Source organism: Schistocerca cancellata, chromosome 6 (genome assembly GCF_023864275.1).
Source record: "Schistocerca cancellata isolate TAMUIC-IGC-003103 chromosome 6, iqSchCanc2.1, whole genome shotgun sequence".
NCBI classification, from domain to species: domain Eukaryota; kingdom Metazoa; phylum Arthropoda; class Insecta; order Orthoptera; family Acrididae; genus Schistocerca; species Schistocerca cancellata.
This window is the reverse complement of record NC_064631.1, coordinates 318,453,736-318,466,274: the sequence shown is the minus strand read 5'-3', so window position 1 is coordinate 318,466,274 and position 12,539 is coordinate 318,453,736. Positions and strand designations below refer to the sequence as shown.

The window sequence follows — 12,539 nt, the reverse complement described above, 5'->3', positions numbered from 1 at the left end:
TTAGATTAGGAAATGAGACACTTAAAGTAGTAAAGGAGTTCCACTATTTGGGAAGCAAAATAACTGATGATGGTCGAAGTAGACTGGCAATGGCAAGGAAAGCATTTCTGAAGAAGAGAAATTTGTTAACATCGAGTATAGGTTTAAGCATCAGGAAGTCGTTTCTGAAAGTATTTGTATGGAGTGTAGCCATGTATGGAAGTGAAACATGGATGATAAATAGTTTGGACAAGAAGAGAATAGAAGCTTTCAAAATGTGGTGCTACAGAAGAATGCTGATGATTAGATGGATACATCACGTAACTAATGAGGAGGTATTGAATAGAATAGGGGAGAAGCGGAGTTTGTGGCACAACTTGACTAGAAGAAGGGATCGGTTGGTAGGACATGTTCTGAGGCATCAAGGGATCACCAGTTTAGTATTGGAGGGCAGCGTGGAGGGTAAATATCGCAGAGGGAGACCAAGAGATGAATACACTAAGCAGATTCAGAAGGATGTAGGTTGCAGTAGGTACTGGGAGAAGAAGAAGCTTGCACAGGATAGAGTAGCATGGAGAGCTGCATCAAACCAGTCTCAGGACTGAAGACCACAACAACAACAACAAAAATTGAAATTCATATGCTTTCATAACATTTATTACAGGATTTAATTTGACAAATGTTGATAACAAGTTTGGCATAATTAGTATGTTGAAATAAACCAGTTTTTACATCAAAATTACATGAAATATTCATGATAACAATAGACTGACTACATCCTTTAATTACTTTGGAATTACACCATGAATTTTGATACTGACATGATGCTGATATCTTTGCATTGAGCTCTATCTTTATTACTAGTGCTTTTTTCCTTATTCTTACATAGAATATTCTCAGACTGTATTTACATTTGGTCTGACTTGTTCTGATTTTGCAGTACACTGCTTCCATAAATCAATTGCTTTTGTATATAATGCACCTAATTTCATCATAAGTTAATTGGCTTTCATAGACATAGTAAGTGTAAGACAATACAAATGAAAGTTCTACATGTTTATGACTTCATGTAAAGAATGCATGATAGTATCACAATCTCCAGAATATATGGTATCGTTCTGTTCATTTTATACTGTCCCATTCTTCTACATTACAAACTTCACAATATTAAATAGATAATCTGAAGTATTTAACTACAAATAAGTAAAAAATAATCAGGGAAAGCAAGTTCCAGATGATTAGTTGAACAGTTGTGGTGCATTTGGAGATTTCTTGAGCTTACTGTTTCAAATACCACTCAAGAATGACCCTTGCAACAGCCTGAAAGGTTGATTAGTACTAACCATATGTGGTGTTTCAGTACTGAAAAGAAATTTTGTATACAAACAGTGGCTACAAAAGCATACATTAATGTGAATTATTTGTCCTTTTTTTACTATATTTATTGCTGTTGAGAAACATTGGACTGACAAATTTGAGGTTTTATAATGTTACTTATAATCCGTCTTGATTGCATTTTTCTTTTTTTTTTTTTTTTTTTTTTTTTTTCATATGACCGGTTTCGGTTCATTCAGAACCATCTTCAGATCTGTAACAATAATGATATTAATTTACTATTTCATGGAAGCAACTCATTTTCATCCTATCTAATCAACATCAAATGTTCCAGAACGTATCTGATATTTCAGTTACAGGAGTAACGCATCCAAATGCAGCAACCTTCGCGTGCTGCGTCACATAAAATAGGATGAAAAAGAGTTGCCTCTGTGAAATAGTAAATTAATATCATTATTGTTACAGATCCAAAGATGGTTCTGAATGAACCAAAATCGGTCATATGAATAAAAAAAAATTTGCAATCAAGACGGACTATAAGTAACATTATAAAATCACTGATTGCTGTTTTCCCATCAGACATTACATCTGTTTTTGCAAAATTTGAGGTTATTTGTATTTTAGGCACATTAGGCATCTAAGTAATATTAGCTACAGATTTTCGTGAAAAATTAATGTACTTACCTACTTAAGCACTCTCACATTTTATTTTACTTGTAGGTCTGACACTGCAAGTTGATAGAGGTACTAAATATCAAACTGTCAAGGGCTTTGGAACTGCATTTACTGACTCTGCTGGGATTAATGTATTTTCCCTTTCACCAGATGCTCAACAAAATCTCATGAGGTAATAATAGCTAATGTTGGAATTATTTAAATACATTTATTTGTTACTTATATCCATATTTTATGGACCATATTCTTTGTGAAGATAACAATGTAGTAGATTCCACTTACACAGTCTGTTGTTAAAATTTATATAAGACTATATTCAGAATATTTATATGGACTGCCTATCTAGTCAATTTCATTTCCATTAATTCCCCCAGGGTCCTTTTTAGAGTAAATGTTTCTTACAGATGTAACTGCTGAATGGTGATATGACCAGTAACAGCAATTAGTGATAAAACTGTGGGAACTTGGAGAGCACAGAGGGTAACAATCAAAATACATTTGGCCTTTTTCATCAAAACCTGGGAAGCTTGTTAAATAACAAATAGTAAATAACTATGGGAAATTAAAAAAATCTAAAGATATTTCTAAAAATGTGTTACCCATAACAAAGAATTATGCAGAAGTCACAGAAACCAAACTGGTGTCCCCTGACTGATGCAAGCCACTGGAACATCACTGCAGTGACAATATAAGGGTAGAGGGTCTGGTTATATACACAAAGGAGGAATCAAGTTTGAGGTCAAAGAATTAATCCAGTACTCCACTGAACAGCCCTTTGAGTGCTTTTGTGCAGTAATGTACTTGGTGACATGTGAGGTAGTGGTTCTTATAGTTAACAGACCTCTGTATAAAACATTTTTACCTTCACCAGGTAGTTAGAGTGCTACTGAGACTTAGTAGAAATAACTGGGAAGGTACTGAATATTATGGTTTCAATATCCATATCATCTTGTATAATGCGGTCTGAGGGGATTTACATGTACTGAAGTCTAGCTTAAGTTTGTTCCTCGTGGTTACACACTCAACGGAAACAGAAGTACATTACCTAATAGTGACTGCTAATCTATTCAGAATCCAACTGTCTTCAATGAAGTAGATATGAGCTCTTTAATAAATGATATGTCTGAACATTATGATTAAATTGTGGCAATGAAATATCCTCATTAAACAAGTTCAGACCTTTAAAAAATATACAATGCTGAATGTTTATATTTATGATGAGTCATAATTACATTTAATTGCTGTACACCTTTTAATCCTACTGGAGTAAATAAAAATTGAATCAGTAAAAACAAAAAATACACAGCAATTTCTGAAACATCCTTGATAAACCAATATTACTGTGCAAAATGCCCACAGGTCAAGTAAATAAATAAATAAAAGAGGAATTAAGATACAACTTCACACATTCTTGTTATTGGGAGCTATGTGTCACAATATTTCCAACTCTTGACAGTCTGTTTCTAGTGGTGAAAATTTCTTCTGTCATCTGGATTGGAAATCATTTACCTTCATGCATATATATTCATTGACATTATGTCTGCTACCAAGGATTTATTTGTATCTGTAGCTGTGCTGTGATTGCCATATGGCATTTAATATGACTACGATAACAAACCAGCTGCATAGTCATATTAGCCATTTTCAAACTGTGGCAAACTGCGAAACCATCCACCTAGTTACTGAATACATTGCACAAAACAACACCAAAAATTCAGAAGATGCTTTGAGTCCAGGTGGAAACACTCCCTACAGGTCATCCTTTGGTCTCACAATAATCCTGACCGGTACCTTTATTAGTTTTAACCTAAGTTGCCCACTTCCCCTGTATTGATGTCACCCTTCATCTCCTGTCATTTTATATGCCATTCCTCCTGTATCCTGACATAGTGTTTTTTTTTATCCCAAACTTTCTCTCTCTCTGTCATTAATGCTCCAGCATTATTTTATGATTATTAGCAAATCTTAGCAATTATTAGCAGATCTGCATATTTTTTCATTGATTGTATCAATACCCATTTGTACTGTGATATAGTGTGAAATTTGAAACATTCAAGAGTGCCACAATAAATTCATACTGTTACCACCAATTGTATGCTTAAACTTACTTGTGATCTTTTAAAATTTTTGAGAACAGTAGACCTGTCCTCATTCAAAGCAATCATTGTCTAATTTCATTGTATAATTAAGTGAGAAATAGATTATTTTTGAGAATTTTCAGGTACTTACAAGACTGTAGTTTCATAAGTTATCATTGTGAGTTCCTTGGTTACATAACTTATTTCATAGCAGATCAGTGTTTGTGGTTCACAGTTACTGCTGAAGAATACATCACCCCTGAACTTCCTTGTATATCAATGCAAATAAATGTACTTTCTTGAGAATTTTCAGTAGCTACTATTGTCCCGTGAATAATCTATGAGTAATTTGCAGTAAATCAGGGCTTGTCATTGTTAATGTAGCAGATACTGTAGCTGACATATTGAATTACCTCTAGTTTTCATTAAAGGAAGTAGCCTTTATATATTACCCACATTTATCATAAATTAACTCTGTTTTTAAGTTTTATAACAAGTATAATTAACCTCAAAATGTTTTAGGAAACTGGTAATTTTTACCACAGTTTTTTGTGTTCCCTTAACAGAAATCTCATTTTATGTATTTGCTTTAATTCTTATAAGTAATCATCAACTTTTTAGCTCAACAGATTAAAAGATAATCAGTACCAGGGCTTCATTTAAAGTTATTTCTTCGCTGCCCTGTAATACATTTCTCCAGCCAAAATGTAGCCCTACTCTGAATTCTATTCTCGAAGATGGGATGAGTTGGTTGACATTTGTAAGCAGATGGAAATCACCCTGACTATTGTCAAATGATTGGAAACTGGTGCAAATTGGTCAGTTGGGAAAGCTTCCAAGATTTGTGTGCCTGTGATACCAGTTCACGAGATACTTCAAGTACTATCCTCTCCTGTGGATCCTGACTCCTCTGCAGAAAGTACAGGATCTATCATTTCTCATCCACTTAACTGTGGGTGACATCTCTGTGGTTGATCTAGGTGTCCTGTATAAGGTGGGTGGGGACCAGGGAGGACTCAGGGTGTTGTATCAATCCCACTAACCAACAAGTTTGAGGTGCTGTCTTACACAGCAACTGAAACTGAGCCAGTGTGACTCAGTTCACCTGTTTTGGGGAAATCTGTTTCATCATGTGTCGAGAGGAGGCAGGAGCAAAAGGGTAAAGGTCTATTAATTGTCAACAGTTTAAACATTTGGCAAATGATAGTACCCCTCACGAAAACGGCAGCAGGGACAGGAAAGGACATCAGGTCACTCAGTGTGTATGCTTGGGGGCCTCATTCAACATGTTGAAGAGACTATTCCAGCAGCCATTGAGGGACAGGATGCAACCAACTGTAGGCTGTGGTAAACCCTGAGACAAATGGTGCCTGTCATCTGGGCTCCAGGAACATACTTGGAACATTCCAGCAACTGTCAGAAAAGGTTGAGAAGGCTAGCCTTGTACACGGAGTTTCAACAAGTCCTCAATTTGCAGCATTGTCCCCAGAACTAATCATGGCCCTTTGGTTCTGAGCTGAGTGGAAAGACTGAACCAGAGACTTTGAAGGTTCTGTGGCAAGCTAGGCTGCAACTTCCAAGACTTGAGCCATAGGACCGAGAACTATAGGGTCCCCCTAAATGGGTCAGATGGGTGCTACGCATCAGAGGCTGCTACTCAGGTAGCTGACTGTGAGTGGGATGCACAGAAGGGTTTTTTGGGTTAGGCAACTCTCCATCCAATCCAGATAATGATAGCTGTAGGAAATCCAGAAGCATCAGTGTAAGATCAAAAGAAATGCCTTCTGCATGTTACAGTATTAAAATCCTGATGGGTAACTGCTGATGCATTCAAAGAAAGTGCCTGAGTTTAAAGCACTCCTGAAAAGCAGTGAAGCTCACATAATACTAGGTATAGGAAACTGGTTGAAACCTGAAAACAATATCAGTGAGATTTTTGGGGAGCTGGAGTTGGGATGGGGGGAGCACAGTTGCTGGCATGAAGCCAACCAAGCTTGACAGCATTTTTATTGAAAATAAATGTGATTGGATGGTGGTTGGCAGCTGGTCACTATTACTCAAGTCATTGAAATGCCAGTCACAAAGTTATTAATCTCCACCGAAAATATACTTTTAACCAAAGCATAGTCAAGCATCAAAGTACAGTGTAGATACATGCAAGAGGCTAATTGAGTTTGATTACAAGATATATGGCACTATAACGTTTTAACTCTGCATCAGAAAAAGCTTTTTCCATTGCTAGTGGTCATCAGACAGTAAGAATCATCTAAGCATAGGAGCTGAAAATAAATCACATTCACAGTAACATTATTATTATCGGTTTCATTTACTTGAATTAACATGATGCAGATTAACTATTGATTATACAGGATAAGTGTCAGACCATTTCAGATTTGAATGTCAGTCTGACCTACCATTTTCAGTGCAGCATATAGTTCTACTCAACATGGAGATAGACAATTTCTTCTCAAGTTTGCCATATTGGTCAGTATTGTAACACTAAAATCTCAGAGTGCAACTCTGATCTGAGATGTCACATTATACGGCACTAAGATGATATTCAGATATGTATTTAAGTCTTTTAGATCTCATCTAATCACAACTAATCCACTTGTCAATCACCTCACAACATCCAGAAGTGTTTGGGTTTTCCTGCTTCCTTGATTTAATTTATAAGATACATGCACACCATTGGATCTGATTCAAAGGCTTTGGATTTAGTGCAAGCTATCCTTAGGATCTTGAAGAATACTGCAGTAATAGACAGACAAGACGACACAGTGGAAGGCTATGGAATAGATAAGGCAGGAGAAATAGGAAATGGAGCTAGACACAGAATGTTTGGGCAACTCCAGATACAGGAGTAACTGGTCAGGATGGAAGGATGAGTAAAAATATCAATGAAGAAATAAAAAAAAAAATATCACAATGAGAGGAATGCAAGGGCTCAAAGTAAATGGAAACTAAATTAGTAAATAAAAAGGCAAAATATTTTAAATTATAACACAAACAAAGACCATCACAAGACTGTATAAACTAATTGCATTGAAAATTCTTGCCTCAGCTATGTTAATTTATTTACAGGTCTTATTTCACATCCTCTGGTATCAGCCTGAACATGGGAAGGGTGCCAATAGCTGGATGTGATTTTTCTATACGTGGCTATACATATGATGATTATGAAAATGATACTCAGCTTACAAAATTTAATTTGACATGGGAGGACTACAATCTTAAGGTAACAGTTGTTTTTACAAAATTATTCAGTTTTATTTTTCCCTTGATGTTCATACATATTTCAGCATAAAGTGCTCAATCAGTAAGTATTAAACACCATTCATGTTGAAAATGAAAATTTCGTCCTTTGCTCCACTCCTGTTGTAGCGAACAGGTGCTTTGCGAGAGGTAAGAATGACTTAAGTAAGTTTGCTTACACTTCAGTCTAATTTACCATTACTGTATTACTTAGTGATAATCACATTAATAAATCCTGCCACAGTCATCACCAGGCAAGATTTGTGCATTTGGAGAGTTTGTGATATCATTAGAAGCTTATAATGACTTCAAGTTTGTTTTGAAATATCAGTCCACCTACACAGTTATGCAATACTGTTGTGCACAACAATGATGTGACAGAAGTCCCAGTTGTTTAGCTTGCCTCAGGGTGCCAGGAGCCACTTTGACTTAAGGTTGTACCATAGAAGGATTTCCTTTGCAGTGATACATATGTGTGAGGTACCATATCTCTGCGGCTCTTCTTCTTCTCAAGATATTAATTTCTTGCAGAAGAATATTATAATTACTGCTTCATTTACAGACTGCTAACAAACTTTCGGGCAGAATGGGCAGAATTATTGACTTATTGGAAATTAATTTTCAGGGTTATTACTTATGATTCTTACTCCCTTTTTTTAAATCTGATTAATTAATGTAGGCTGATCTGTACTGTTGGCATATTACTCAGTATCGGCAAAAGAATAATAGAATAATTTTTTTGTGCTGCAGGAAGTACATAAAACCAAACATGTATATAGATGCATCAATTCAGAATTAATTTAATTACAAAGCTATTTCTCAGTGCACTTAGCAGCTTTGTTTGCTTTCACCACAAGTTAGCAGTAATCCAATTGAAGCACTCCAAAAATGACAGTGAGAAGGGGAGGTAGAGACTTTAGTCTGTTTTGATTTGGATCAGTTACACTATTACTTTACACTACATGCAATACAATCACAAACTTAAGAAACTCTTGAAATTTAAGCATAGTTAGTGTTCAGCTGAAAACATGTTGTCTACAAGTAAAACTGGTTTTGTAAAGAAGAATGAAATGGAGTTTTGCCTTATGATGCTGCCACATTTTTTGATCAATTCAGTGGTGCTCACTACTCACCATATATGCTAGTGGAAATCAATACTAGTAAACACATTCATTTTTAGAAATTATCATAATGGGAAGCCTACCTTATCACTCAGTTTTATTCAGCATTAAGTTATGATTTAGTTAGGCAAAGCCAGGGAACACAGACTTTCATATTCATAATCTATCGTATTCAAGGTGATAGTTGCTTCCTGTAAAAACACTGTTCAATAAAAAAAATTGGATATATTATGTCAGTTTATGAATTAATACTGAGTAGTTCAGGAACTAGCATGTTTATAATTTTACTTTTCTTACAAGAGTCCATGTTGCCAATATTTAGCAAGACACAAGTTTTCAAAAGTCAAGTGATGGCATGGGTCTTCTGTTGGTGAAAATAATTAATTCTGTTGTTCCCATAATTAAGGTTCCTTTCCAAAAATCTGAATGGTTATTTATGCTCACAAATATGTACAAACCTTAAACTCTGTGCAGGACCTTTTACAATAAGCTTTTAAATTGTTGATACTACCTTCCTTCAGCACCTTGGCAGGACATCTTACCAGCACAAGAGTCTCACTGGTATCTTACAGTATGTCTGCTTCCTCTTTCCTCTCCATGTCGTCTCCTCATTTACCAAGAAGACGTGCAGCAATTGGCTATCCTTGATATTGGTTCTTGCAGAGCTTAAAGTATTTAAATTTATGAATATTCTTATCCTGCCTTTGACTTTCCACATTTTTTGCATTTACATTTTCCAGGGAAAATGCAACAACTTTGAAAATATTATTTGTCCTTCTTCTTACACTTCTCAGACCCTGTTTCCATCAAGCAATTCACACTAAGAAATTATGTAACATTACAGAGAAGGCTAACAGATGACTTTTTATTGGAAAAGTTAAAATGTATATAAAATAAACATTAATGTTAGCCAGAAGTCCAAATATCCTGTTACATTACAGAAAGAGAAGCTAAGAAGGTACCCCTTGCTTTCATTTTGAGTGCATGGAGATTTCCAGTTGCCTACTTGATGTGTGCCATCAACCTGTTAACTTTTCACCAGCATGTAAAATTTCATTCTGAACCAAGACAGTGGCACATATAGTGATCACCATTACTTCTAGTCTTGTGTTTGTATATTTAATAGGTCATCCTAAACCCAGCAAAAATAACCATAGGAGGTAAATGTACTGTAATGTGGATGTAAGAATTTCAAGCTTACTGAAGAAGGTTTTGCAAGATATTCGATTTTTAATTTTACATCATACTTTTGCTGTATGCTTCTGCAGAATAAACATTGTTTTTATCCCAGGTGCATTCCCCTAGAAGAGTTATGCTATAGAGCAGTATTGAGTTAATATAAGAAAAGTATACAAGAAATCTCAACTGTAGGTTGGCACAATGACAAAGGTTTTTAAAATGCTGGAACTTCAACATGGTTTGTTGTGCTTCTACCACCATACTCAAACTACAGTGATTCAGGACTGTACTGCTGTACGTGACTACTGGTTCCATCATAGTTATGTAAAATTTCATCATCACTTCTTTTCTCAAACTGTTATTTTGGATTCTTCTTGTTCTACCATTTATTATGTTAAGTTTCTTGAGCTTGTATTTAGTATCAACTTTTATAAAGAGTGTTAATATTTTTAACTTCTGTAACACTTTTTTTATGAATGATGAACTTGCAGTAGAGTAGTGATGGATCATAAATGCAGTTAACTCTATTTTACCCAGTTAACTTAAAAAATTATGCATTTCCAGTGTTTTCTTTAATTGATTCGAGGGTGTTTTAACCAGGCTTCAGTTTCCAAAACTGTTATCTGGTGATCTTCCAACCTGGGTATTGGGTTGAATCTATCATTAGTTGTATCATTGGCAAAACTCAGATGCAGAATTGTTCTTTTCCATCATTGGATGACATAATAAATGTATAAGTAAAAAAATTATGGCACTTATGATATGAAACAATTAGCCCCCAGTTCTTCTTCAGACATTTGACTAATACATACTCAAACCTTCTACTGGCTATCATTTAATAGTTGAATGCAAGATGAACTAGGCGTACAATATTAGTGCACTTGACTGCATCTGGCTGTTTGGTGCAGCACTGAGCTTTTCACATTTCATTAATTTGAGGATGCACCATGATTACCAGTACCTTGGGTTCAGGAAAACCACCAGTCTCAAAGGTTGGTTGGTTGATTTGGGGGGGGGGGGGACCAAACAGCATGGTCATTGGTCTAGTCTCAAAAGTAAATTCCTTAGGCAAGAAAGTTTATCTCTACTGACCACTCCTCACAAGGTACAGAGATTGACATGACACAGAAACTCTGCAAATGGATGCTCAAAGCATGTGAAAAGCGTATCCAGACTCACGAGTTCTTGTGCACATTTGGATACATTGATGGAAGGGTACGAGCACAGTGAAAACCAAATGCATTGTGTTTTTGATGACAGGACACTGTTCAGCCTGATGGTGGAGGTATTTTTGTGTTGATGATGTGAATGTTGAACAAAATTTGGTCCTTCATGCATCTGCCATTATCTGCCTTTGGAAGATTATACAGGAGCCTATTTCTGAATCACATTCATCCATTTGTTTGCCTACAACACTCAGCAGCTACCTTTTGGAGACAACACAACACTCAACACTAGTTGACACTAATGATGTGAGGAACACTTGATGATTGATTGATTTTTATTGCCAAAAAACAAAACATTTACAGGGATGTAAAGCTTGTAAAAGCAATGTCAATAAATGTACAAACAACAATGACAATAAATACACAAATAATTAATCTATGTTAGAAATTATGCTCACAGAAATCTTCCATTGTATAAAAGCAATTTTGAATTAATAAAGTTCTTACAAATATCTTAAATTTTTTCAGCTCCAGACTCTTAACTGACTCTGGTAGTTTATTAAATAGCTTTACAGATGTGTGTTTGAAGCTGTTTAGAGTTTTGGTATATGAGCAGTGGTCTTTTCTTACAACATTACGGTGTCATGTGTTATAACTATGTACAGAAGAACGAAAATACAACGCTGCTGATGTTCCTAATTTAAACTAGAGGTATGTGATGCTGTAAATATGATTCCCAATTACCAAATCGTGAATACGCCCGAACTAAAAATTTATCACCATAATGTGCAATCCCTGCGTAATAAGATCGATGAAATTAACGTTCTATTAACACATGAACTTAATGATATCTCAGTGTTATGCATTTCAGAGCACTGGCTTAAACCAGAATTAATCCAGAATACGAAAATAAACAAATTTGTCTTGGCTGCTTACTACTGCAGGAAAAACAGCAAACAGGGTGGGGTAGCAATTTACACAAAGGATAACGTAGATTTTATTACACTACCTGACTTAACTAGGGCAAATGTCGAAAAGGATTATGAAATTGCAGCTATAAAAATTACTCGGTTCAACCTGGTTATTGCTACAGTTTACCGATCACCATCCGGGAATTTTGAACTTTTCTTAAACAAAATGGAGTCATTGCTAAATAAAGTAAATAAAATGGATTGTGAATTGATAATCTGTGGTGACTTCAATATTGACTTCCTCACGAATAGTGGAAATAGGGAGACCATTTTGAACCTTGCAACGTCCTACAATTTAAAGGCTGAAGTAAAAGCAGCTACCCGAGTATCAGAAACTTGTCAAACAGCTCTTGATCAGTTTCTAGTAAAGAAGAGTTTACACAACACCTCACTAAAAATTTTCAATGCAGGTTTTAGTGATCATCTTGCTCAAATATTAAGCATAAAAGTACAAGGCAGTATTATTAACAACATGCCTTTTAGAACAGCATATCGAAGCTATAATCAGCATAATGTGAACTACTTAAACAACTTATTACAGAAAGAAAAATGGCTAGGAGTGTACAAAATGAACGATATAAATGAAAAATTCGACACTTTCATTGATACATTAACCCATTTCTTTGAACTTGCATTCCCACTGAAAACATTAACCATACAGGGAAACTCTAGAACAAACAACTGGATCACAAAGGGAATAAGGGTTTCATGCCAGAAGAAAAGACTACTTCATGAAATATGTAACTCAAAAAATTCCTCACCTGTAGTACGCGCATACTA

The 12,539-nt window shown here is 35.4% G+C and overlaps 1 protein-coding gene across 1 annotated transcript in view; it reads left to right on the top strand.

The window, feature by feature from the left end:
- LOC126191349 (lysosomal acid glucosylceramidase-like) overlaps positions 1 to 12,539 on the top strand; it is a 195,643-nt gene that overhangs the window by 96,272 nt on the left and 86,832 nt on the right. Inside the window, exons 4-5 of the mRNA XM_049932188.1 lie at positions 2,035 to 2,161; positions 7,152 to 7,305. Coding sequence (XP_049788145.1) covers positions 2,035 to 2,161; positions 7,152 to 7,305 — 281 coding nt within the window. The remainder of the gene's footprint in view (positions 1 to 2,034; positions 2,162 to 7,151; positions 7,306 to 12,539) is intronic.